Consider the following 27,815-nt stretch of genomic DNA (forward strand, 5'->3'; position numbering starts at 1 on the left):
GATATTTGACCAAAAGTTAATCCTCATTTTTCGTGCTTTTTCCTACAAAATTCCAGCAACACGAGTCAAAATAACGCTCGTTACATGAAAAGTATTTTCAAAATAAACCTCCATTAGTTTTAAGAAAAGATGTCGTTTGAGTTCAAATACAAAATGATTTCACGGGATATCTACGAACTATGTTTCTTCGGAAAAGTTACGAATGCTGGATAAAACGTTTCTGACGGAGTTTGAGGCATAAAAGTATGTTAATGGGTTTATTTTGTTACCTCTATTCCTACATTTGTATTTATCTAAACAGCACAAAATAGTTTCCGTTCATTTCTGTGAAGTTATTAATAAGAGGCTGGTCACGATGTTTGTAGGTATTTCTCATGTTCTGCAGATCTGATGAAGGAAACGCAGATAAAACATCTGTGATGATGTTTCTTCTGAACGTCGGCTCGTTCTGTCACTTTAAGCAGAAACGTGTCGATCTGCCGTCAGCCAATCAGGCGACAGAGCCAGAAACAGACCCGCCCTCACGCTCACAACAGAAACACTGTTAAAAAACAATGTTTACAAAGTGCTTTGACAGACAAAGCAGCAAAAGCAAAACAATAATAACAACAGAAAGCTCAGTGAGACAGTCGATAAAAATAAGCTAAGAAATCAAATTTATAAAATTTATAAAAATATATAAAAGTTATAAAGTTATCAATACAATTATATATTTTCTAAAATAAGAAATTGTAAAATAATTTAGTAAAATCAACGAATAAAAATTAAACAGAAAAGTGGCGAAGCTGCCCAGAAATGAGCTGAAGGACCAGGATGAAGAATGTAAATTGTAACACAAAAGCAGAGAAATTATCTCATAAATATCACATAGAGATGTACCTTCATTAATCAGATACCAGGTGTACCTTCATTAATCAGATACCAGGTGTACCTTCATGAATCAGATACCAGGTGTACCTTCATGAATCAGATACCAGGTGTACCTTCGTTAGTCAGATACCAGGTTTACCTTCATTAATCAGATACCAGGTGTACCTTCATTAATCAGATACCAGGTTTACCTTCATTAATCAGATACCAGGTGTACCTTCATTAATCAGATACCAGGTATACCTTCATTAGTTAGATACCAGGTGCACCTTCATGAATCAGATACCAGGTGTACCTTCATGAATCAGATACCAGGTGTACCTTCATGAATCAGATACCAGGGGCACCTTCATGAATCAGATACCAGGTGTACCTTCATGAATCAGATACCAGGTGTACCTTCATTAGTCAGATACCAGGTGTACCTTCATTAGTCAGATACCAGGTGTACCTTCATGAATCAGATACCAGGTGTACCTTCATGAATCAGATACCAGGTGTACCTTCATTAGTCAGATACCAGGTGTACCTTCATTAGTCAGATACCAGGTGTACCTTCATGAATCAGATACCAGGTGTACCTTCATTAGTCAGATACCAGGTGTACCTTCATTAGTCAGATACCAGGTGCACCTTCATGAATCAGATACCAGGTGTATCTTCATGAATCGGATACCAGGTGTACCTTCTTTAATCAGATACCAGGTGTACCTTCATGAATCAGATGCCAGGTGTACCTTCATTAGTCAGATACCAGGTGCACCTTCATGAATCAGATACCAGGTTTACCTTCATGAATCAGATACCAGGTATACCTTCGTTAGTCAGATACCAGGTTTACCTTCATTAATCAGATACCAGGTGTACCTTCATTAATCAGATACCAGGTATACCTTCATTAGTTAGATACCAGGTGCACCTTCATGAATCAGATACCAGGTGTACCTTCATGAATCAGATACCAGGTGTACCTTCATGAATCAGATACCAGGGGCACCTTCATGAATCAGATACCAGGTGTACCTTCATGAATCAGATACCAGGTGTACCTTCATTAGTCAGATACCAGGTGTACCTTCATTAGTCAGATACCAGGTGTACCTTCATGAATCAGATACCAGGTGTACCTTCATGAATCAGATACCAGGTGTACCTTCATTAGTCAGATACCAGGTGTACCTTCATTAGTCAGATACCAGGTGTACCTTCATGAATCAGATACCAGGTGTACCTTCATTAGTCAGATACCAGGTGCACCTTCATGAATCAGATACCAGGTGTATCTTCATGAATCGGATACCAGGTGTACCTTCTTTAATCAGATACCAGGTGTACCTTCATGAATCAGATGCCAGGTGTACCTTCATTAGTCAGATACCAGGTGCACCTTCATGAATCAGATACCAGGTTTACCTTCATGAATCAGATACCAGGTGTACCTTCATTAGTCAGATACCAGGTGTACCTTCATTAGTCAGATACCAGGTGCACCTTCATGAATCAGATACCAGGTGTATCTTCATGAATCGGATACCAGGTGTACCTTCATTAGTCAGATACCAGGTGTACCTTCATTAGTCAGATACCAGGTGCACCTTCATGAATCAGATACCAGGTGTACCTTCATGAATCAGATACCAGGTGTACCTTCATGAATCAGATACCAGGTGTACCTTCATGAATCAGATACCAGGTGCACCTTCATGAATTAGATACCAGGTGTACCTTCATGAATCAGATACCAGGTGGACCTTCATGAATCAGATACCAGGTGTACCTTCATGAATCGGATACCAGGTGTACCTTCATGAATCAGATACCAGGTTTACCTTCTTTAATCAGATACCAGGTGTACCTTCATGAATCAGATGCCAGGTGTACCTTCATTAATCAGATACCAGGTGTACCTTCATGAATCAGATACCAGGTGTACCTTCATGAATCAGATACCAGGTGTACCTTCATTAGTCAGATACCAGGAGTACCTTCATGAATCAGATACCAGGTGTACCTTCATGAATCAGGTACCAGGTGTACCTTCATTAGTCAGATACCAGGTGCACCTTCATGAATCAGATACCAGGTGTACCTTCATGAATCAGATACCAGGTGTACCTTCATGAATCAGATACCAGGTGTACCTTCATGAATCAGATACCAGGTGCACCTTCATGAATCAGATACCAGGTGTACCTTCATGAATCAGATACCAGGTGGACCTTCATGAATCAGATACCAGGTGTACCTTCATGAATCGGATACCAGGTGTACCTTCATGAATCAGATACCAGGTTTACCTTCTTTAATCAGATACCAGGTGTACCTTCATGAATCAGATGCCAGGTGTACCTTCATTAATCAGATACCAGGTGTACCTTCATGAATCAGATACCAGGTGTACCTTCATTAATCAGATACCAGGTGTACCTTCATTAGTCAGATACCAGGAGTACCTTCATGAATCAGATACCAGGTGTACCTTCATGAATCAGGTACCAGGTGTACCTTCATTAATCAGATACCAGGTGTACTTTCATTAATCAGATACCAGGTGTACCTTCATGAATCAGGTACCAGGTGTACCTTCATTAATCAGATACCAGGTGTACCTTCATGAATCAGGTACCAGGTGTACCTTCATTAATCAGATACCAGGTGTACCTTCATGAATCAGGTACCAGGTGTACCTTCATTAATCAGATACCAGGTGTACTTTCATTAATCAGATACCAGGTGTACCTTCATGAATCAGGTACCAGGTGTACCTTCATTAATCAGATACCAGGTGTACCTTCATGAATCAGGTACCAGGTGTACCTTCATTAATCAGATACCAGGTGTACTTTCATTAATCAGATACCAGGTGTTTGATATTCACTGTCAAAGTACTGAGAGTAAAAGTACTCAGTGCAGTAACATGCGTCCTGTGACTGATGTGACGTTATCAGAAGTAAACATATTTCATATTTGATAGGTTGTATTTGAGGATATTGCTCGTCTCACAGATTACTCTCCATCACAATGATTTAAACTAATAAAGGTGAGATGTGTGAATATCCGTATTAATTGTCTCCGATTGTGGACTTCCATGAAGCCCCACAGCGCCCCCTACAGGTGGAGCTGCATCATCACACAGAGCTTCATCATCTTCATCAGCTTTGAAGCATTCAGTGAAAACATTGTAAACCTTTTAAATCTAATTTATTATGCTTATTTTCACTTCAGGTGTAGAATATTGTGTCTCTTTTAGTGTTTAATAACAGTAATATTAATATTAATGATAATAATAATAATAATAATAATAATGTGTGTATACGGGTAAAGAAGTGGCCATTAAACAGTCAAAGATCCAAAGACAAATTATTCAGTGAATCAAACACGACTCAAAGCAGCTTCTCACTTTTAATACATCTTCATTTATTAAAATAATCTTTAAGTCATCATTAAACCCCGACACACGGACTCCCGACAGCGTTTAGATTCTCTGTGATTCGTAGCAGAACGCATCGCAGCTAATTCAGCTTTCTGTCCGAAAACACATTTATTTTTGTCAAAAATAATAAAAAGTGATGGTGTTAACATGAACCCATCGCGTTTTGATCGTCGCCATCTTGGCTTTTTTAGCAACCAGTAAACAGGAAGTGACCATATCTGGACTGAGGAGGAGTGACGTAGAGACGGCGTATACGTCTCTGGTAGAGACCTGTCAATCACTGTGTAGCCCCGCCCTAGAGCATACCCTGCTTTATGGTCTGTTTGACTCTAAGTCTTTATAGAACCAGAGGTGGTCTCCTGGCCTGAGACCTAAAAATAAACTTTGTTATAATTCACAAACTAAAGATCATTGACTGAACAAATATTAGGTTTTTCCTCCATGTTGACACTCGACAGTCTCACTTTAGAGCCGTTATTGTGAAACCATTTCGCAGTCAACGCACTCATCAGTCCGGATTCCATCCCGACTCAGTATTCATGATCCTCATCAGAGACGCTCCACAATAAAACCTCCAAACTTCCCAGAGCGAGTCCTCTGGTTTACACCTGCAGGCCCCTCCCAGGTGGGCGGAGCTTCCTCCGTCAGTCGTCGGGCTCGGTGACGCACTGCTCCACGATCTCCCTCAGGTTGGGGTTCTCCATGGCGGCCGCCACTCGCTCCTTATCGTTGATCTGCTTGTTGACTGGAGACACAAAACTTCACTTGTTAGACTTCAGTCTGGAGTCACGACGAACACTTCAGAATCCGCTGCGACACAGCTTTCATTGTGTAGAAAGTCTCATCACTAATAGACGTTATCTACTTCAGTACATGTTCAACAGGTCAACTGAAAGAGACAAAGCTGAATAAGATGAGAAGATGAACTCACTGTCTTCTTCAGTGGAGTGAGTTCCCTCTGAAATGTAGATCTCCAACTGAGAAGAGAAATAAAAACAGCGGATGTTAAGATGCAGCCGCACGCTGTGCTGCAAGTTATTCATTCAGGAACTTTAATGAGTACAACTTATTAAATGAGTTAAATTAAATATAAACGTTCATAATGAGGAATAACAGACCAACAGAGAAATACGTTACGATACGATACGATAAGCTACGATACGAGAAGCTACGATACGAGAAGTTACGATACGATAAGCTACGATACGATAAGCTACGATACGAAGTTATGATAAGATAAGTTACGAAAGGATAATCCTTTGTTAGTCGGGGACATTTGCAGGATTACAGCAGCAAAGAGAAAAGTGAAAACGAAACGAACGTATAAAATTAGTGATCACACAGTAAAGATATAATAAATAAGGAAAGAAGCTGCTGGAACAGGCTGATGATGTTGAGCAGATGTTCAGCAGCTTCCTCTGCTCTGATCAAGAGGCTCCTCGTCTCGCCACCTGCTGCTACTCCACGCCGTGTGTTTGATGCCGTCCAGGATCGGCTCTCTCTGCTCGACCTCTCACCTCTGGAACTGGCTGGTGAACAAACAGCAATGAAGGCTTCCTGCCTGTTGTTCATGAACAGCTGTTTCCTGACTGAACTCCAGCAGTTTAATCTTCTTGTTTGTCACGTTTTAATGTTCGACAGTCGGCTTTAAACTTTCTGTGTTACGAGTGAAGCGTTCATGGAAACGTATTCATGTAATCACCGGTTAAGTCTCTTTAAATGGTATAAATCTGGACTCACAGACATGAATATGAATATCGTTAGATTCACTCTGAGGATTTCCATTATATCTGATGTGCATCGCGTATAAACGTCCTTAAATCAACTTAGGAGTCTGTTAGAAGGAGCCTTATTATGACTGCAGACCTTCAGTATCTCAGAGGTCCAGGGACAGCAGTCTGTTCATCCCCAGTACACGGCAGACAGCAGCTGATAAAAGGCCATTCAGCGTTTATTTTAATGGAGATAATTTGTCATTTTTGGGCCGTTAGAGAGGCTCTGAATGTCCAGTGGACCATGAGAGAGAGAGGGCGACGTGTCGTCTGATGAACAGTCGGGATGAGAACCTCTGATCTCTCTGTATCTGGATGTTTGTAATAACATGAACACGAGCAGAGATGATCTAAAAGTCACTCCTGTGGTTCTCACCTTGTGTTTGAACGGCAAACATCTCTGCAGCTTCACCTGTAAGCAGAGACCTGCAGACACAACGATGAGAGGAGAAGAGGAAGAAGAAGAAGATTCTCTTTAGTCTGAGGTTCAGAGGTTAAATAGAGAGCTGCAGGATGACGTGTTTCTGTAGTCAAACAGGAAGTCATCATCACTGGTTCCCTCCACAAACAGTCAATCACCTTCTTCCATTAGATTCCAAATAATTACAGAAAATAATCTGTGTGTCAACAATCGTTTATGATATTTACAGGTGTATATATATACATATATATATATATATACTGTATATACACACATCCATATGTATATATATATATATAGTTATTGATCAGCTGACTCACCGATCAGCGTGGCCAGAGAGCAGTGGGGGACGGTCGGGGAGAACTTGATGATGATCAGGTACTCATCCTCTCCGAGCTCCTGGACCTCCACACACTTCTCCGTCACCACGTCCAGCTCCTCCAGGGTGTTGGGCTTCTCCGGGTCCCGGATCGACCGGATCACGTCTGGGGGGGGGGGGGGGGGGGGGGGGGGGATGTGTTTACTAAGCAGGCCGACAATAAGTCTAAACTAGAAGGTAATGAGTCACAAATAATACCATTAACAGGACATAAAGATTAAAAGCAGCAGAAAGACGAATCTCACGGAGCTGAAAGCATCTTATCTTCCATCATTAATAAAATACTCTGTGATGGTTATGATTACATCACACTCCCTGAGGAGGTTTCAGAAGAATTAAATGACTCATTTCATGATTAGAAGATACAGAAGTGTAAGAACATGATGTTTCTCTTCAGATTGATAATCAATAACACGTTATTATTATTATTAAGCTGCAGGTGAGTTAGGTGTATAGTTCTGTACTCTGGTCACGTGTGCTGTTCACTACAAACCAAAGAGTTCAAGAAATCAAATATTATTCATTACTTTGGCCAAAACAGTGTCATTCACTCAAACATAAAGCAAACTCCATTCAGAAACCTTTTATAGGAGTTCTGTTCCAGTACTTTGTGCCACTTCTCTACAAACACAGTTTAAAGAACTGCGCATGCGCTCTTCACTCCAGTCTCACCAAACTCCATTGAATAGATGGTGTATTTGACTTCCCCACACAGCAGTGAACATCAGGCCTGATGGAGCTTCTACTCACCGTAAACCTCTAACGCTTTCTCCTCCATCTTTCTAGTCAAAGCGCCATCACAAACATAACAAACACGGAGCTACTGTTGTGATCTCTATCGAACCAGGAAGTACGTTTAACGGACACCGGAAGTGTGAAAATTACAACCGAGATCTGCTGGTTCCCTCGCAGCCAATCAGCGCATCCGTCTCACTTCCGCTTCCTGTATTATTTTCCAGGGAAAAGCAATCGATGCATGATCAAATTATAACTCAAGTAAGTACATTTTCTGAAGTACAATTTTTCAAAATGCTTGTACTTTACTTGAGTATTTCCTCATTATGCTATTTTGTACTTCTACTCCAATACATCTCAGAGGTATATATTGTACTTTTCACTACACACTACACTACTAGTCTATTTGACAGTTTTGGTTACTTCGCAGATTTAGACCATTAATAATATATATTATTCTGCATGGTAAGTACTTTTGATTTTAGTACTTCATGTATAGTTTTATGCTAATACTTAATATTACTTCAGCAAAGTTTTGAACGCAGGACTTTTACTTTTAACAGAGTATTTATACGCTGCTACCTTTATTGACATATCTTTAAGAACCTTAAAACTAAACAAATACAATAAGTACAATAATACAATTATAAATAATAATTCAATTAATTTGAGAAAATAAAGATATTCAGATAACTTAATAAAGGCTTTAAAATAAGTATGTGTACTCTTTATGTAGGTTACTTCTTCGTTATTATAAGATGTATTAGTTTTAATTCACTGGTCACAGAAACAGAGAAGAGGGGCTTTTTGTTGTTTAAATAAATAAATAAATACATTGATTAAAAAAAATATATTTATACTATTTTATGATTATTATTTTATGAAATAAATAATGTTTATAAGTGCTGCTTGTTTCAATCATTTCTTTCTTGCCACCACGATCGTCATTCGATTAACCAGACTTTTCTCCTCGTTCCTCTATTGGTCAGGTCTGGTCAGCTGACAGCAGCAGACAGAACACGTGACCACTCGGAGTCAGCTGTTTTGTTTTACACGACAGGAAGAAATGTCCAAACTTTGTCTCCGTTACCGTCGATGTTCTCGCTGTTTACCGTCTAATTGGACCGTCGTTGTTTAAGTAAGTCTCCCGGTTAACCGTGTGGAGATGTTGGAGGAGAGGAGCTCCTTAGAGGTGTGTGTGATCCCAGAGAACCAGCACTGTGGCGGGGTACCGGACCTCCGGAGAGCCGAGCTGGCTCCTGGAGGCTCCCTGCTCGGATGTCTGGGGGTCCGCGGGAGGCTGGTGGTCTGGAACCCGGCGGACAGAGAGGCTCCTCCGGCCACAGTGGACGGGCTTTACGCAGAGTGAGTTCACTTATTCATGTTGTTCAGTCTGTTTTTAACCTGATAAATGACTTATTTATATTGTAGATATCATCCTAAAGACAGATAAAGTCATGAGCATGAGTAAACATCAATACATTAGTATTATTAAATATATATAAAGGAGTCACTTTTCTCATGATTACTGCAGGAGGTCATATCCAGTGGTGCAAGAAGTATTCAGATACTTTTACTGAAGTAAAAGTATTAATACCACACAGTGAAAATACTCAACTACAAGTATAAGTACTTTACTAGTACTGAAGTAAAAGTATGTAAATGTAGGTAAAGTACACCATGTACCTCTGAGGTGTAGTACAGTATAAAGTACAATATGTACCTCTGAGATGTAGTACAGTAAAAGTACAATATGTACCTCTGAGGTGTAGTACAGTATAAAGTACAATATGTACCTCTGAGATGTAGTACAGTATAAAGTACAATATGTAGCTCTGAGGTGTAGTACAGTATAAAGTACAATATGTAGCTCTGAGGTGTAGTACAGTATAAAGTACAATATGTAGCTCTGAGGTGTAGTACAGTATAAAGTACAATATGTAGCTCTGAGGTGTAGTACAGTATAAAGTACAATATGTAGCTCTGAGGTGTAGTACAGTATAAAGTACAATATTTACCTCTGAGGTGTAGTACAGTATAAAGTACAATATGTAGCTCTGAGATGTAGTACAGTATAAAGTACAATATGTAGCTCTGAGGTGTAGTACAGTATAAAGTACAATATGTAGCTCTGAGGTGTAGTACAGTATAAAGTACAATATGTACCTCTGAGGTGTAGTACAGTATAAAGTACAATATGTACCTCTGAGATGTAGTACAGTATAAAGTACAATATGTAGCTCTGAGATGTAGTACAGTATAAAGTACAATATGTAGCTCTGAGGTGTAGTACAGTATAAAGTACAATATGTAGCTCTGAGGTGTAGTACAGTATAAAGTACAATATGTAGCTCTGAGGTGTAGTACAGTATAAAGTACAATATGTAGCTCTGAGGTGTAGTACAGTATAAAGTACAATATGTAGCTCTGAGGTGTAGTACAGTATAAAGTACAATATGTACCTCTGAGATGTAGTACAGTATAAAGTACAATATGTAGCTCTGAGGTGTAGTACAGTATAAAGTACAATATGTAGCTCTGAGATGTAGTACAGTATAAAGTACAATATGTAGCTCTGAGGTGTAGTACAGTATAAAGTACAATATGTAGCTCTGAGGTGTAGTACAGTATAAAGTACAATATGTAGCTCTGAGGTGTAGTACAGTATAAAGTACAATATGTAGCTCTGAGGTGTAGTACAGTATAAAGTACAATATGTAGCTCTGAGGTGTAGTACAGTATAAAGTACAATATGTAGCTCTGAGGTGTAGTACAGTATAAAGTACAATATGTAGCTCTGAGGTGTAGTACAGTATAAAGTACAATATTTACCTCTGAGGTGTAGTACAGTATAAAGTACAATATGTAGCTCTGAGATGTAGTACAGTATAAAGTACAATATGTAGCTCTGAGGTGTAGTACAGTATAAAGTACAATATGTACCTCTGAGATGTAGTACAGTATAAAGTACAATATGTAGCTCTGAGGTGTAGTACAGTATAAAGTACAATATGTAGCTCTGAGGTGTAGTACAGTATAAAGTACAATATGTACCTCTGAGATGTAGTACAGTATAAAGTACAATATGTAGCTCTGAGGTGTAGTACAGTATAAAGTACAATATGTAGCTCTGAGGTGTAGTACAGTATAAAGTACAATATGTAGCTCTGAGGTGTAGTACAGTATAAAGTACAATATGTAGCTCTGAGATGTAGTACAGTATAAAGTACAATATGTACCTCTGAGGTGTAGTACAGTATAAAGTACAATATGTAGCTCTGAGGTGTAGTACAGTATAAAGTACAATATGTACCTCTGAGATGTAGTACAGTATAAAGTACTACATGTACCTCTGAGATGTAGTACAGTATAAAGTACAATATGTAGCTCTGAGGTGTAGTACAGTATAAAGTACAATATGTAGCTCTGAGGTGTAGTACAGTATAAAGTACAATATGTACCTCTGAGATGTAGTACAGTATAAAGTACAATATGTAGCTCTGAGGTGTAGTACAGTATAAAGTACACATGTACCTCTGAGGTGTAGTACAGTACATAATAACCGTGTCTCTCTAGTTTTTCCTGGGAGGAGGAGGCGGTCCTTGGAGGTCGTGGTGTCCTCAGACTTCTGGCCGTTGGGGCTCAGTGGGACCTGAAGCTGCTGGAGGTGGAAGCGGAGCGCTCGGCCTCCATCACGGTCCTCTGTGTGTCTGAATGTCCCGCAGGCCGCCTGCTGCAGACCGTCAGGGAGCAGGACGACGGTGAGTACCACGACCAGGACCAGGTCTAAAACTGGACCGACAGAAGACCTGAGACACGGAGACACGGTGTCTTTATATGTTATTAACTCTCTGAACCCCAAAACCAATTGGCAGGTTTGAAAAAAGCAAGTTTTCTGTAAAACATTGCCAGAAATACAGTTTATCACAATCAGAAGCTGTAAAAACAGACATGATCATCGGATTTTCAACTTTCTGACGTCTCTTGAACACATCATGTATGACGAACGCTTCCATCAGGAAAAACAACCAAAGTTAAAATTGAGATTTTTCATCAAGCCTCAGTTTCTTTCCCCCAATATCGTTAACACTCACAGACACTTGAACACGTGTTTATATAGATTCCATCGTTTTCCAATTTAAAAAATATGTATTATGAGAGAGAGAAATTCAGCTTGTCTTTTTGATGATTTATGTCATTCTAACTGTGTTATTCTGCACTAAAGACATGTTTTAGGTCTTTTATTTTGAAGGGAAAAGAAAGTAAAATGTGACAGGAGCAAAAAACAATCCTCCACCAGAGTGCCTTGGGTTCAGAGGGTCGATGTATTGATATAATATTACCCACCCTGTCTTTATTTCCAGGAGTGTGTGAGCTGCAGTCGGTGCGTCTGTTGTCGTTTGCCGCCGGCCGCTGCTGCGTGCTGCTGAACCGTGATTGGCTGCTGCAGCTGCAGTGGCAGCAGACGGAGGCGGAGCCACAGACGTTGTCCTGCTGCAACATCCGGCTGGCTGACGGAGACGGACACTCTGCCGTCCACCAGTGTGTCTGCAGAGACACTCTGTTCATCCTCAGCTCCACCGGACTCATATGTATCCTCTACAACAGCAGTATCATCATGAAGTACAATCCATACTGTAGTAATACTCTGAGTATGTACAAGTACCTCAAACAAACACACTTCTACTTCTACGTTTAAGCTCGACTGGTTCAAGCTCAGCTAACCTAAACTAATTAAACAAAGTAAGGAAAACAGATTAAATACATTATTAACAGTTGTGTTCAGTGAGACAGACTAACAGGAGGAGGACTACAGAGGACCTGGATCTGGTCTCTCTAGATCACAGTCTTCCTTAACTGAGACCTCCAGCTGTGTATGACATCACTGATGGAGGTCTGCTGGCCAGCATCGACCTGCCGGCTTACCTCACTCTTCTGCAGCCGGAGGACGACCTCGTCTCCTCCTCTTCTTCCTCCTCCTCCTCCTCCTTCTGCCTCCTCCAGGTGTCCTCTGACCTCAGCACAGCTGTAGCCGTCACTCAGTCTCACAGCGCCGTCGCCGTCGACCTTGACCACTACTTCAGGTACATCAGGAAAAACCAGATGTTAGGGCGACTCCTCTGGTTGTATAGAAGTCTATGAGAAAATGACTCTACTTCTCTCTTGATTTATTACCTCAGTAAACATTGTAAACATGAGTTTATGGTCTCAATCTCTAGTTTCAAGTCTTCTTCAATACAGCATGATGTTCATTTAGTACATTATGGTCCATTTAGAGTCACACAGACCAATAGTCACTTCCTGTTCACTGGTTGCAAAAAAACCAAGATGGCGACGGCTGTAATCCAAGAAAGTGATGAACAGAAGTTATCATATTTCTTCTAAACAACCAGAGGAGTGAGACGTAGCCTCAGAGATGAACCAACACACACTCCTGTCTTTGCAGTTTGTATCCAGACCACCTGCTGTGTGCCGCTCCCCCCCGTCGCCCCCCCATCCAGCCCCAGGACCAGAGAGACCAGGACGGCCTGTCGAGCTCCGCCTGCAGCCTCGCCGCCCTCGGAGCGACGTTCAGGGCCGACCGGTAACCGACCGCTGACCTCCACACGGACGTCACCTCTACACACGAGCACACACATCTAGTTTACTACTAATCAATGTATATAAACTTTAACTCCTCTGTAGCTCCTGGGACGCTCGTCTGGCCTCCATGTACAGCAGAGCTTCATCTTCCTCCTCCTCCTGGTCCTCCTCCTCCTGGTCCTCCTCCTCCTGGTCCTCCTCCCTCCTCCACCTGGAGCCCCGCAGGGCCTCCTCGTCCTCGTCCCACAGCCAAGTGCCTCGCGGCGGGTCCGCCGTCTCTTTCTCCGTCCCCGAGTCGTCTGCTCCGTCTCTGCTCACCGTGTCCGAGTTCTCCGCCCAGCTGACCTTCGTCTCCCCCGGCAACGGAGGGACCACTGCGGCATTGTGGGACTTTGAGTCCGGCGGCGTGAGCCTCCACCGGGCGGAGGGCGAGGCGGCTCCGGTCCAGCGCTGTGGAGAGAGACAGCACCGACTGCTGCTCAGGAGTAAGAACACGACTCTGTGGAGTTTAATGTGTGAGAGTGATGAAGAAGAGAACTCACTCTTCATCGTCCAACTAACTACACTAACCCTGAGTGGACACATTGTCTCAGTCTCCTCACTAACACTCAGTGGACACATCGTCTCAGTCTCCTCACTAACACTCAGTGGACACATCGTCTCAGTCTCCTCACTAACACTCAGTGGACACATCGTCTCAGTCTCCTCACTAACACTCAGTGGACACATCGTCTCAGTCTCCTCACTAACACTCAGTGGACACATCGTCTCAGTCTCCTCACTAACACTCAGTGGACACATCGTCTCAGTCTCCTCACTAACACTCAGTGGACACATCGTCTCAGTCTCCTCACTAACACTCAGTGGACACATCGTCTCAGTCTCCTCACTAAGAGAGTAAAATGTTTCATAACTGTCAGAAGAGAAAACACATTTCTGTCCGATACACAGAAATAAATCTCATGTGAACCGATCAGACTTCAGTTTATCAGCTTGTTTCTCTTTTTAATAAAATGTTAGAAGTGAAACTAAAAGAGGACAAAGATACAAAGATAGTTCTGTTAATTAACCACAACAAGGAGGAAAGGGAACTTTATAAACTGTCTGTCTCTCTAACTTCCTGTCTGTATCTCTGTCTGTCTGTCTCTCTCTCTGTCTCTCTAACTTCCTGTCTGTCTCTCTAACTTCCTGTCTGTATCTCTGTCTGTCCGTCTCTCTCTTGGTCTTTATATCTTCCTGTCTGTCTGTCTCCCTGTCTCTATATCTTTTTGTCTGTCTCTCTGTCTCCCTACCGGTCTCCCTCCTCCAGAGTCTGGTGTGTTCCAGGTCCTGTTCTCGGTGTCCCAGCAGGACTTGCTCAGCAGGTTGATGTTGTTCGGCAGTGCAGCGACAGTAGACGCAGTGTGTCACCTGAACAGCTGGGGGCGCTGCTCCATCCCCGTCCACGCCCTGCAGGTAGGAGGAGGAGACGGCTACACACCCGGCTCTCTGCTCTGTCTCTTTTAAAGCTGTGTTGTTGTTGTTGATGTTGTTGTTGTTGTGCTGCAGGCTGGACTGAAGAACCGTCAGCTGGACACGGTGGACTTCTACCTGAAGAGTAAAGAGCACCTCCTGATCCCTGCTGCCGAGCAGCCAGAGACCTCCACACAGAGCCTGACGGACCGTACGTACACAACAATACATAATACACAGACTCACAACAGAATGCAGCTGTAGTCCATTTATAACACAACAAACACACAACAAACACACAACAAACACAACATAACAACAACTCTCTGAGCAGATAACATGGCCGACATCTTCACAATAGAAGACGTGGGCTCAACAGTCACAGACCTCCCACTGCGACTGGAGCATCAGACCAGCCAGGTGCATGCTGGGTAGTAGAGTAGCCTCAGGTCCTAGCTGGGTTAGCTTAGCATCCATCGTAGTTATTTTTTTTAAATGCTTAGGTTGTATTTTTTCACATACAAATCCATCAAACAGGAGCTTCAGTCATTGTAGTTTTGTGTGTGTGTGTGTGTGTGTGTGTGTGTGTGTGTGTGTGTGTGCAGGTTTCCAGGAGCTGTGTCCTGCGTTGGACCTTCTGTGTTCGGCCGTCAGAGATTCAAACAGTGAAGCTCAGAGCCGACAGTTCTCCGAGCAGCTGCTCAACATCACCATGAGCTTCGTCAACACTCAGATCCGCTCGGTGCTGTCCAACACACAGCGTGAGGCTGCACACACACACACACACACACCTCTGTCCACAGCTGTAGACGCTCAGCTCGGGTTGTTCTCTGTCGTGTCTGCAGTCGAGGACGCCGGCGTGCGCGGCTGCGTGGACGCTCTGGACCGCTACGTCACCGAGCTGAGGAGCTACATGAAGAGGTTCCCCTGGCCTGCAGGGGGCGACGCCTCCGCCACCGACTCTGCTGACCGCGCTCAGGAGGAGGCTCAGAGAGACGAGTGGGAGCAGCTCTCCACGGAGGTGACTTTTCACTCCTGTTCTTTGTTCAGGACATAATCTGTGTTCCCTTCTCCCATTGGAGTTAATAGACTCAGCACCGTAGACTGTACTTAAGAAGATGCTTTGAAGCCTCGATTTTGGCATTTTAGCCGTCGCCATCTTGGTTTTTTTGCAACCAGTAAACAGGAAGTGACCATATCTGGACTGAGGAGGAGTGACGTAGAGACACCGTATACGTCTCTGGTAGAGACCTGTCAATCACTGTGTAGCCCCGCCCTAAAGCATCCCCTGCTTTATGGTCTGTTTGACTCTAAATGGACCATAATGTACTAAATGAACATCATGCTGTATTGAAGAAGACTTGAAACTAGAGATTGAGACCATAAACTCATGTTTACAATGTTTACTGAGGTAATAAATCAAGAGAGAAGTAGAGTCATTTTCTCATAGACTTCTATACAACCAGAGGAGTCGCCCCCTGGTGGACACTAGAGAGAATGCATTGACCGTCATGTCTCTGATTGCATGTGTTACAGGAAGTGGTCCGTCAGTCTGTCCTGACCAATCAGATCCCCAGAGCTCAGGCCGTCCTCAGGAGGCGGAGCTGGCTGGAGCAGCGTCTGTCGGCTCTGAGGATGGAGGGTCTGCGTCAGGTGTTCTGCTGCCTGCAGGACCGAGACCTGCAGACCGCCAACACGCTGCTCACCAACATGGTGAGGACTCCTCGCTGTAGGAATCGACCAATCAGAGTTCATGCTGTCTGTCAAGCTAGGATGCTAACTGTACACATGCTAGCACTGGTTTTGCTAACGTGTTGAAAGTTGCATGAAACACAGAAGGTTTCAGTGGTCGAACATTAAACATGTCGTGTTTTCAGGGTTTCAGTGTGAAGAAGCAGCTCCACAGCATCTGTCTCTACACCGACGACAAGAACCTCAGAGAGTTTGTGGTGAGTTCAGTCAGCAGAAGTCTGTCTTCCTGTCTGTCTGTCTCTCCTTGTGTTTTCTTAATATATTTGCCTTAATGATTGACACCAGTCTTAAGTTCATGTCTTCTCGGTGTACGCTACGTCTTAACGAGGCCTCTGATTGGTTGATCGGACAGGTGGAGGAGCTGTGTGGGCGGAGTTGTTTCCCGGAGGAGGAGGTGCAGAGTGTGGCCTTCATCAGGGAGATGGAGAGGTTGGGGTCTCTGCCTGCAGCCCGATGCCCTGCAGATACATCACCACACAGGTAGAGATTACTGACGTTAAGACGATTATTTATTGTATTACAAGTTTTTTTTAAATGTTATGTTCAAATATGCAAATGAGGCATTATTGAACAGTAACTTTTGCTGAATTTGGGCGAAATCTACTGACGCAAACAGAGAAAGAAGACGAGTTATGGAAGAAAAATAGACTAAAATCTATAATTTGATCAGTGCTGGAAAAACATTAAAGTCTTTTCATCCTTTTGCGTTCCTCGTCTCAGTCTCCTTTGTACCTCCTTCATGATGAACCTCTTCCTCTCATGTCTTCCTCCTCTGTATCTCGAATGCATCCGACTCCCCTGAGCCTCCTCTTTAACCTCTTTAACCTTTTATTCATCTCCTGTAAACCTCCACATTCTTTGAGTACACCTCTCCTCTGTCCCTGCTGACAGGCTGGTTCAGGTCCAGATGGTCCACAGGGAGGCGGGTGGTGGTGGTGAGGAGGTTCTGGAGGAGCTGGTGGGACACAGGAGGTCTGAGGGGGAGAGAGCGGGTCTGTGGAGGAACCTCAAACTGGACTGGGTGAGGAACTGGGACCAGAGCTGCCAGACTGCCGTCCTCCTGTCCAGACTGCATCACACAGGTAGACTCCATCAACCAGGACCTCCCGGTGGTTCCTGCAGGTCTCACATATGGATTTATAAGATCTAGATATAAAGGATCTCTCTGTGTTGTTGCTTCATCAGAGGTGACTTCCTGTGACTCTGCCGTGTTGTGGCGTTACCTGACCGCTCTGCACGACCAGCGCCGGGTGGTGGACTGGATCCAGAACCAGGAGGCCCCCGGTGGCTCCCGGTGGCCTGAGCTGACCCCAGAGCTGGTCAACGACAACACGGTCTGCAGCTCCTACATGAGGGAGGAGATCCTGGACCTGCTGGTCAGGTACAGCAGCACCTGTTCACCGATCCGCAGACGGGGATCGGTGACGTTTTGATGAAAATAATTCATACGTTAAAGGAGTGTTAACGTCTCGTCCACACATGCAGTGTAACCCTGATGTTCAGGAACACGTGCTGCACCGGCTCATGTGTGTTTTCACCTGAAGACCAGAACAGCTGTGTTGTGAGTGAAACAGCAGCACTGAGTGGATGCATTAAACGTGGATTCATTTGTGTGGATGTCTGTGCTTTCCTCCAGGAGAGGTGTGTTGGTCCCGGAGGAGCTGGCGGACTTGGAGCAGCTGCTGTGGAGGCTGGCTCAGGGCGGGGGGGTGATGGCCTCGCCCCCCCCCATCCCTCAGTACCGCTCCCCCCTCGGCCTCGACCTCCACGGCCTCTTCATCTCCTTCTGTGTGGACCGCGGCCTGCAGTACCTGCTGTACACCTACCTGGAGCACCACAGGTCCGTCTGACTTTCATCTGAATATCAGAGAGTATGCTAATGATATGCTAATGAGCTCTTGTGTCTGTCCTCCATAGGTTGACGCCCAGGAACTGTCCCCTCTTGACCAATCAGAGCCTGTCTGAGAGCCAGCCCTGGTTTGAGATGCTGGTGAAGATCCAGGAGATCACCAGAGATCTGTCGGGTAAAGAAACCACAAACCGACTCACGATGCTGTGAGAATAAACTATAACACTATATACGTGGTGAGTTCATGAGACCTGGTCTCGGTCTCTCTTGTGTTCCAGATCCAGGACTGGTGTTCCAGGCCAGTCTAACCAGTGCTCAGGTGCTGTTACCAGGCAGCCAGGCGTCTCTCAGCAGTCTGCTGTTAGAGGGTCACAGTCTGCTGGCTCTGGCTGCCGTCATGTTCGCCCCCGGAGGCATCGACCAGGTAAACATCAGATCCAGATATAATCAGTAGGAGCTCAGACAGACTGAATTCCTCTGAACAGCTGGTTGTGAGTCTGGAACAGTCCTCCATGAGCTTCCTGTGCTGCAGGTGGTGGTTCAGGGTGAACGGTCGGGCAGGTCTGAGAGGACGGTGGACCCCCAGCTCCTGAAGATGGCGCTGGCCCCCCACCCGAAACTGAGGGCCGCCCTGTTCCCCTCCGGGCCCCGAGGAAGCAGCCCGTCCTCGGACATCTCCATCTACCACCTCCTGCAGGTACACGCTCACACCGGTCCTCCTCTCCCGTGGAGCTGGTTTTCATTAAACGTTCTGTCGGGTCACATCTCAACATGTCGTTGTTGTTGTTGTTGTTGTTGTTGTTGTTGTTGTTGTTGTGTTACATTGTGTTTGTGTTGTGTGACGTGTTTTGCAGTCGCTCCACCCTCTGGACCCATCCAGGCTGTTCGGCTGGCAGTCAGCAAACACCCTCAACTCCACCGGTAAGCTCTGGAAACCTGCGCGACGTCATGTTAGCACACTGACGTTAGCATGCTAACACGCTAAACTAAGGCGGCGGACGTTGTACCTGCTAACCATCAGCTGATCGTCCTCATCCACAGAAACCTCAGAGCTGCCTCATTTCTCCAGCCCTCACCTGGTGGGCAGGTTCGCTCTGGTGGAGAACCTGGACTTCCTGTACTACCTCCGTCATGGCCGACCCTCCTTCGCGTACGCCACCTTCCTCGTCCAGCGGCTGAGCGGCTGCAGTGACGTCACGCTGCTGTGAGTACACTCGACTACAGCTCTTCAGGTCAGGTCAATGGAGCAGGAAAGAGGAGGGAACAGAGTGTGTGTGTGTGTGTGTGTGTCTCAGGCTGCAGCAGGCCTATCAGCAGGCCTACAGGTCGGCTCTGCAGAGCTTCAATGTGACATCTGTGACGTCAGCGGCCGTCTGTTTCTGTGAGCTGCTGGGAGTCTGTAGCCTGAAGCTGAGGGTCGACATCAGAGCCATGAACACCATCCTGCAGCACTGGAGCCAGAGCAACACACAGCAGCTACACACTCTGGGTACACACACACACAGCAACTACACACAACACAACATCTACACACTGGTAAACACACTGATTTGTGTCTTTTCAGCGTCTAAAGGTGTAAAGCTGGCGGAGGCGGAGCCTAGAGCAGCAGACGAGCTGATTGGCTACCTGGAAGCTGCAGTGACAGACAGCCTGGAGCAGAAGGGCATCAGCAGGTAAACATGCGTCTCTACGTTCCAGACTTCTCACAGTGTTGATTGTTGTGAGGGTCGCACATAGAAGGTTACTGTGTGTGTGTGTGTGTGTGTGTGTGTGTGTGTGTGTGTGTGTGTGTGTGTGTGTGTGTGTGTGTGTGTGTGTGTGTGTGTGTGTGTGTGTGTGTGTGTGTGTGTGTGTGTGTGTGTGTGTGTGTGTGTGTGTGTGTGTGTGTGTGTGTGTGTGTGTGTGTCTGTCTGCAGGTCGTCCTACGAGGCGGCTCAGGAGTGGGCGTTGCCTGTTCAGTTCTGTCAGCTCCACAGTCTGAAGCTCAGCTCTGTTTACCCCGCCCACTGCACCGATGACGGACAGTTCATCCACTTCCTGTTGTTTGTCCAGCTGCACAGCTTCCCGCCCCAGCAGGTGAACGCACACCTCAGTCGTTGGATGTTATTTCTACTGTTGTGTTATTTCTCTTTTCGTGTCGAGCTCCTTCCTCTGACCATATTTGGTTCCTCCACCAGGTGAAGTCACTGGCAGCTCAGTTTGGCCCCGCCCTGCAGGCCCACCTGAGTCTGGCGTTTCAGGACCTGCAGGTGTGCAGCCAGAGGAGGTGGTCCCGTGGCTCTGAGGAGCAGCCCGTGTCCCTGAATGCAGAGGAGGCCCCCGGGAGCCCGGAGCACCCCAGGGAGCTGTTCCAGGTCCTCCTGCAGAGCCAGGAGGAGGTGGCGCCCTGCAGGTACCTGCTGCAGGAGGCGCTGGTGCAACGCTGCCCAACGCTGGCTGTAATGGCCGCCTGTCAACAGGTAACGGGACGAAATACACACAGCGATCCCTGGACAATAGAGTTACACATTCAGAGTTTTAACATTCTGCTCGGTCACATGATCATAAATGTGATCATTAGAGATGCTAATCACTCATTAACCCCGTCACGCTCCGACAGGGGGCGGAGCTACTGCCGTGCCTCTGTGTGTGGTTGTTGACCTCCGTCGATGACGTCACAGCTGGAGAAGCCGCCGCCCACCTGGCCGAAGCCCCCGAGCACCACGAGTGGACGCTACACGACCTGTCAATCATCTGGAGGACGCTGCTGGGGCGGGGCCACGTCAGGCCCCTCCTACGAGGCTTCGAGCTCTTCCAGCGGGTAAAAAACCTGAGACGAGATGAAAAGAGTTATGAGATCAGAGAGAGTCAAAAGAAATCAAAATGACTTTTCTTGACTGACAAACAGATCACTAACAGATGCTTCTGTGTGTCTCAGGACTGTCCTCTGGTGTTGGTGCTGAGGATGTTTGAGTTGTGTTGTGACTACAGGAACTTCTCTGAGGCCAAAGCCAAGCTGCTGGACTTCCAGAGGATGCTGATCACTGTAAGGCATCACACCAATAACAGATGTTCATATCTGTTGACATACACACACCAGAGCCATGACACATGTTGCGCAGTGCTCAGCAGGTTTTTAAAACTCCTTTCTTGGTGGTGTCACACTTTGTGAAGTTGGTAAACCCGACCAGAACGACGATCGATAAGCAAACGCTCTCCTTCTTTTCTCTTCTACTTTACCGATGCAGCTGAGAAACGGAGGCCCGGCGCCCCCCGGTGGACTCCCCCTGCAGTGGGTGGAGAGCCAGGCCTCCGTGCTGCTCCTCACGATGCTGCAGCGCTGCTCCTCCCAGTACGACCTCCACCGGCTGCTGCAGCTGCTGGCCGACGTCGACAAGCTCCTCAAATCCAACGGTGAGAGTAGAGAGCCCGTCAGCTCGTAGACTGAGCCCAAAACAGTTCACACTGTTAATCCTGTGAGTGTGTGTGTGTGTGTGTAGGTCCAGACTTCAGGAAGCTGAGTCAGCTCAGTCAGCTGCTGCAGGGGTCAGAGGTCAGCCTGTCTCCCAGGCTGCTGCAGTGCAGTTCTCCCTCCGTCCAGCAGGAGGAGTTCCAGGCCGCGGTGGACGCCCTGCAGGCCAGGGGGCGCTACAGCCCGGCCAGACAGGTCGCCCTGCTGGCCGGACTGCCCGTCCACCGCCTGCTGCTCAGCCAGGTCTGATCCACCACACGGACCACACGGACCACACGGACCACACGGACCACACGGACCACACGGACCACACGGACCACACGGACCACACGGACCACACGGACCACACAGACCACACAGAGGCTTAGACAGCTGAGCTTCAGGTTGTACATTCACTCACAGATGACATTCTTCAGTCTCCATGTCAGTCAAATATTCTCTCTGTGCGGAGCTTTTGTTGCAAACTCAGTGTAGCTTTCCTCTAGTGCCACCTGCAGGTCAGATTGTCTTCATTGCACACTTTTATTTTAATAATCCTCTTGTTTGTTTCATGTCATGTGTTAAGAAGATATCTCTTATATTTGTCTGTTAATTGGAAATGATTCAGCATCGGTGGAACGATGTTTATCTTTGTATTTCTGTATTTTCCTTTTAGCTTCTCCAGGAGGTAAACTCCCAGAAGTCCAAGCGCCAGTGGAGGAGGCTGGAGACGCGAGTCGGTCTGTGGAGGAGGTGTCACGAGCAGCTGAAGGCTGAAAGCGCCGATCCGGAATCGGCCTCCCGGTTCTTCCTGTCTCAGGCCGACACGGTGACCGCCTCGCCGCCGGAGGCTCAGACCGAGCTGCTGGACGTCCAGGAGCGCTGCCTGCTGCTCTGCCTCGCCGCCCGCTGGCTCTCGCTGCTCAGCCCGGCTCCCGGGGACCAGCTGGAGAGCCTGGAGAAGAAGCTGTGGATCGGCCGGGTGCGACGACACGTCCTCGCCGCCGCCATGGAGAAGGAGAGCGTCTTCAACCTGCCGCCACCTGCCGTCACGCCGGAAATGAACACGTGCGAGGTGCTGATGAGGGAGTTCTCCTTCTCCAGCATATCGGGCCTGAACAGCGAGAGGTGGCTCGGTCTGGAGGGACTCCCCGGTCCCGGTGAGGACCAAGAGGAGCTGACCAGCGAGGCCCCGTTGAGTCCGGAGGAGAGGAGCGCTCTGGCTGCTCTCATTGGTCAGTTATTGGAGGAAGGCAGCATCCACGAAGCCAGCCGTGTCTGCCGGTATTTCTCCCTGTATCACCGGGACATGTGGGTGGTGCTGCGCTGCAGAGGTCTAGCCTCCGGAGACCTGGACCCTGAACCGCAGGAGGAGGCCTCAGAGGTTCAGCCAAAGAAGAGCCTCACCAGCTGTAAGCTTCCCTCACCTTCCACTTTACATGAATAACGATAGTAAGGATAGCACTGCTCTGATACTTCTCCAGTGGTGGAAGAAGTAAAAGTACTAATACCACCGTGTAGGTCCGGCATTCAAAATTTTACTTGATGTACAAAAGTATTATAATCAAAATATACTTAAGTACCAAAAGTAAAAGTACTCAGAATAATCTTCTTCTTCTTCTTTCTTTTTTTTCTTCTTCTTCTTTCTTTGTATTATAAGTATGTTATTATTATGCAACAACAACTGAACTTCTGAACGGAAACCGGTGGATTGCTCCCTCCAGGTGGGGACAGAGTGCCTACCTCAAGCGAAGGAGTTTAAGTATCTCGGGGTCTTGTTCACGAGTGAGGGTAAGATGGAGCGGGAGATCGACAGGCGGATCGGTGCGGCTGCAGCAGTAAAGCAGGCGCTGCACCGGACCGTCTTGGTGAAGAGGGAGCTGAGCCGGAAGGCAAAGCTCTCAATCTACCACTCGGTCTACGTTCCTACCCTCACCTATGGTCACGAACTCTGGGTCGTGACCGAAAGGACAAGGTCGCGGCTACAAGCGGCCGAAATGAGCTTCCTCCGTAGGGTGGCCGGGCTCAGCCTTAGAGATAGGGTAAGGAGCTCGGTCATCAGGAGGGAGCTTGGAGTCGAGCCGCTGAGGTGGTTCGGGCATCTAATTAGGACGCCTCCTGGACGCCTCCCACTGGAGGTTTTCCAGGCACGTCCAACTGGGAAGAGACCCCGGGGAAGACCCAGAACACGCTGGAGGGATTACATCTCCCAGCTGGCCTGGGAACGCCTCGGGATCCCCCAGAATGAGCTGGAACATGTTGGGGGGGAGAGGGAGGTCTGGGTCAGCCTGCTGCTCTACGCGAACCGAGCCTGGATAAGCGGAGGAAAATGGATGGATGGAACTGAACTTCTAAACATCCAAATTAAACTTTTAACACCAAGAAAACCACTCTGTTTAAAAAGCTGCCCAGAAAGTGTAAATTGAACTTCTTCTCCATAACATACAAATCTTCTCTCCTCCAGATCCCTCGATGAGCAGCCTGTCGTCCTTCGTGATGCTCCCCCTCCCCGAAGACGAGGTCGCCGTCCAGCTCCAGAAGCTGGTGGATCAGTGTCGCAACGGCAAGAACTACTGCAAACAAGTCCTCAGCCTCTACCAGCTCTCCAAGGTACCAAGTCCACCCACACTCATGAGGGATCAGTGTCCTCATTCAAAACCACGTAGAGAAGGTTCACGTTGACCCTCTACCATCGGTACTGTCTTCCTCTCCAGGAGCTGCAGTGCTCCTTCAGCCAGATGTGCAGGGAGGAGCCCCGCTCGGTGCTGGAGAAGCTGCTGCTGTCGGAGCAGCCGGAACGCTTCAGGAAAGCTCAGCTCTTCATCAAGGCTCAGGGTCTCTCTGCAGACTCTGTGGCCCAGCTGGTGTCCTCGGCTGTGGTCCAGGCGCTGCTGGCCTCCTCCTCCTCCTCCTCCGCCCAGGAGCTGCAGCCCGGTGAGTTCTTTCAGGACGTTTTCACTTCACTGTCGACTGTACGGAAGCCATGACAGGAGAGTGAGGAAAACATGTTCTTGTGATCTGATTTCTAGGTCTGATCTAAGTAGTTTATAAGAAGTGGATGTAGTCGTCGTGACGTCACTCATTGGTTTGGACTGTGTGTGTGTGTGTGTGTGTGTGTGTGTGTGTGTGTGTGTGTGTGTGTGTGTGTGTGTGTGTGTGTGTGTGTGTGTGTGTGTGTGTGTGTGTGTGTGTGTGTGTGTGTGTGTGTGTGTGTGTGTGTGTGTGTGTGTGTGTGTCCCAGCAGAGAGGCAGGTGTTCAGGCCGTCAGAGGGGCGTCACTCTCTGGTCCAGCTCTTCAAACTGTGTGACGATCCGAACCTGGTGGGAGTCAAACTGCTGGAGAACCTCAACACTGTTCCACTGAGAGACCTGAGCTGCAGTATGAGAGACACACACACATTTCACTGAGCAGAGCCTGAAGGCATCATACTGTAACTGAAGTGAACCTCTGTTGGTTAGCGGTGCTGCGAACGTTGCTAGCTCTCCTCTGATTGGTTGTTTTCGATGAAACATGATCAGAGACTAGGAACCCGTTTTCTTTCCTCCCGTAGTTGTGGAGCTGCTGGTCGTGGCTCACGACTGCTTCAGTCTCACCTGTAACATGGAGGGCATCGTCAGAGTGCTGCAAGCCGCCCGACACCTCAGCCACACCTACCTGGCCCCGGGGGAGCACTACAGCCTGCTGGTAAGCCCCGCCCACTGAGAAGCCCCGCCCACTGACACACATACTCTCTCACACACACACACACACACACAGTCAATGTGGAGGTTTGACCTCCAACTCTCAAATCAAAATCCATAAATCCATTTGGTGTTTTTAGAATGACGCTAAAGAGAATTATAAATGTGTGTGTGTGTAGGTGCGTCTGCTGACAGGTATCGGCAGGTACAACGAGATGACGTACGTCTTCGACCTGCTGCATCAGAACCATCGCTTTGAGATGCTGCTGAGGAAGAAGATGGACACGGACAGAGGACAGGTACACACACACACACACATATACATGTACAGACGCATTCACTGAGCAGAGCCTGAAGGCATCATCATGTAACTGAAGTGAACCTCCGTTGGTTAGCCGTTAGCGGTGCTGCTAACGTTACTAGCTCTCCTCCTGTTGGTTAGCCGTTAGCGGTGCTGCTAACGTTACTAGCTCTCCTCTGATTGGATGTTTACAATGAAACATGATCAGAGACTAGAAACACATGTTCTACTGAGTCAGTACAACTTTATTTACACTGTGATGGTTAACGTTAAAACTTTATTTACACTGTGATGGTTAACGTTAAAACTTTATTTACACTGTGATGGTTAACGTTAAACTTTATTTACACTGTGATGGTTAACGTTAACCATCACAGTGTAAATAAAGTTTAACGTTGAGCGACTACGGTCCATCACACCTCTACATGTGAGTGTTTAAAGCATCGTGTCGACGCGTCTCTGCTCCACATGAACCGGTCTCAGAGCTCCAGCCTGAAGACGGCCCTGCTCGACTACATAAAGCGCTGCCTCCCCGCAGACAGCGAGAAACACAACATGGTGGCTCTGTGCTTCAGCATGAGGAGGGAGATCGGAGAGAACCACGAGATGGCGGCCAGGACGCAGCTGAAGATCATCGAGTCTCAGGCCTGGGGTAAAGCATACATGTATATACATACATAGTATATATATATACTTCATCCTTCATCAGTCACACTGGTGTTCCTGTCTCTAAACAGTGGTCACTCCTGATCTGAAGAGCTCGTTGGTCAAAGCGTTGGGTCTCCTGAGGGACGCTGCAGAGAGCTTCTCCAAGGTACCTGAACGTCTCCACCTTCAGCTTCAGAGGAACCAAAAGCATGTGTTCTTTAAGCAATCGCCAAAACTACACCTTTTATCAAAGAAGCTGTAAAACACATTACGTCATTATCGTTAAATGTTTTCATCTTTCCGACAGTCCTTGAGCACATCATGTGTGACGGAAGCTTCGGTCAGAAAAGTTCTCTCTACTTCTAGTCATCATGGTTCTGTTTCCATTGAGGAGCAGCACTTTTATTTTGAAAATCCAGACCACAGAGAGTAGAGTGTGACTCTGAGAGGACTTTACCTCCGTGTGTGTTTCAGGACTCGTGTGTGCGTCAGGCGAGCCGCTGCGTCCGGACGGCCAAGCTGGTCGCTCTGCAGCTGCACTTCCTGAACCAGGAGTCGGACCTGCGGGTCGTCAACCTGAGACCTGCAGAGCTGCTGGACGCCGTCACGGCGCTGCCGCGATGCTACCAGGTGGGTTTAGGTTACAGTAACTGATTTTCTTTGTCTTATTCTTCTAGATGACTGAACACATGGTTGCTTCTTATTGGATTATTTTCACAACCATTTTAATATCATGGAACTGTCTGAGGGGATTATGACTCAAACACTTAAGAAAGACTAAAACGTGACTTTAAACCAACTTCTGTTTCCAGTCAGCGTCTCAAACTACGTTTGAACTCTTAGTGACCTCCACACAGCAGCAGCTCTCATCCAGGCCTTCTGCCTTCTGCCTCTCAGGTGTTCGTGGTGTCCGAGGCCTACAGCTACAGTCCGGACTGGGCCCAGATCCTGTACCAGAAGGTGATCCTGAACGGGGACTTTGTTTACCTGGAGGAGCTCAAACGCCACCGCCCGCTGACCTCCAGCCTGTTTGAGGACATCTTCCAGAAGTAAGCCGGCTCATCCGTCAGAGGGTTGTGACACAAGTCTCCTCAGTAACATCTCCTGTGTGTTGTTGTTGTTGTTTCAGGCTGGACGGCGCTCCCAGCAGCGTCACTGCCAACGTGAAGCGCCTGCTGTCGCACTGTGATGACACGTACAGCCGCTACAGGCTGGCCTACCAGCACGACCTGTACGATGTCACCAAGACGCTGCTGCAGGACGCCAAGACCTCCAGCTACCTGAACGACAGGCTGGCCAGCTGACCGGCCCATGGCCCGGTTCACCAGATGACTGATGACTGAACTACACTTATTTATATAAAGTCTTTGTCTTTTCTAAGTCTGTGAATTAAAGTAATTGAACTGTAACTGAACAGAATGTTTCTGCTAATAAATGACGAGACGAATGAAATAATTATTATTTATGAAATAAATCCGGGTCGGATTCTGGTGAAACCAGATGAACTCA

At 46.8% G+C, this 27,815-nt stretch overlaps 2 protein-coding genes across 6 annotated transcripts; one reads left to right on the top strand and one right to left on the bottom strand.

Annotated features, from left to right (window-relative positions):
• Window positions 1-4,259: 4,259 nt before the first annotated feature.
• Window positions 4,260-7,775, bottom strand: ciao2a (cytosolic iron-sulfur assembly component 2A). Of its 2 annotated transcripts, none has more exons than XM_076085216.1 (5): window positions 7,626-7,775; window positions 6,817-6,981; window positions 6,452-6,501; window positions 5,235-5,280; window positions 4,260-5,048 (listed from the first exon to the last, which is right to left on the bottom strand). In XM_076085216.1, exons 1-5 carry the CDS (start codon window positions 7,651-7,653, stop codon window positions 4,948-4,950), a joined length of 390 nt encoding a protein of 129 aa, XP_075941331.1. In that variant the 5' UTR covers window positions 7,654-7,775; the 3' UTR covers window positions 4,260-4,947. The 2 variants fall into 2 exon arrangements, 1 of the variants encoding a protein (XP_075941331.1); XR_012952106.1 differs by having other exon boundaries at window positions 4,946-5,048; window positions 5,235-5,832.
• An 855-nt stretch (window positions 7,776-8,630) lies between these two features.
• Window positions 8,631-27,761, top strand: spg11 (SPG11 vesicle trafficking associated, spatacsin). 4 transcript variants are annotated; one of them, XM_076085221.1, is made up of 40 exons: window positions 8,631-8,975; window positions 11,187-11,371; window positions 11,975-12,202; window positions 12,481-12,694; window positions 13,057-13,194; window positions 13,296-13,678; window positions 14,503-14,648; window positions 14,742-14,856; window positions 15,251-15,406; window positions 15,491-15,666; window positions 16,182-16,358; window positions 16,523-16,594; window positions 16,750-16,877; window positions 17,289-17,479; window positions 17,583-17,778; window positions 18,034-18,237; window positions 18,315-18,421; window positions 18,525-18,670; window positions 18,779-18,943; window positions 19,101-19,167; window positions 19,288-19,450; window positions 19,542-19,735; window positions 19,811-19,919; window positions 20,163-20,322; window positions 20,424-20,705; window positions 20,846-21,046; window positions 21,164-21,271; window positions 21,474-21,639; window positions 21,726-21,940; window positions 22,353-23,088; window positions 24,141-24,286; window positions 24,391-24,610; window positions 24,918-25,055; window positions 25,228-25,361; window positions 25,537-25,656; window positions 26,142-26,310; window positions 26,396-26,472; window positions 26,781-26,936; window positions 27,204-27,355; window positions 27,436-27,761. In XM_076085221.1, the coding sequence occupies exons 1-40, from the start codon at window positions 8,776-8,778 to the stop codon at window positions 27,608-27,610; spliced, it is 7,215 nt and encodes a 2,404-aa protein (XP_075941336.1). In that variant the 5' UTR covers window positions 8,631-8,775; the 3' UTR covers window positions 27,611-27,761. The 4 variants fall into 4 exon arrangements, with proteins under 4 accessions (XP_075941336.1, XP_075941333.1, XP_075941334.1 ...); XM_076085218.1 differs by having other exon boundaries at window positions 19,542-19,919; XM_076085219.1 differs by having other exon boundaries at window positions 19,542-19,919; window positions 24,921-25,055.
• The last annotated feature ends 54 nt before the right edge of the window (window positions 27,762-27,815 follow it).

Source organism: Anarhichas minor, unplaced genomic scaffold, assembly GCF_050575085.1.
Source record: "Anarhichas minor isolate MPS153535 unplaced genomic scaffold, ASM5057508v1 ptg000145l, whole genome shotgun sequence".
In the NCBI taxonomy this organism is placed as follows: Eukaryota; Metazoa; Chordata; class Actinopteri; order Perciformes; family Anarhichadidae; genus Anarhichas; species Anarhichas minor.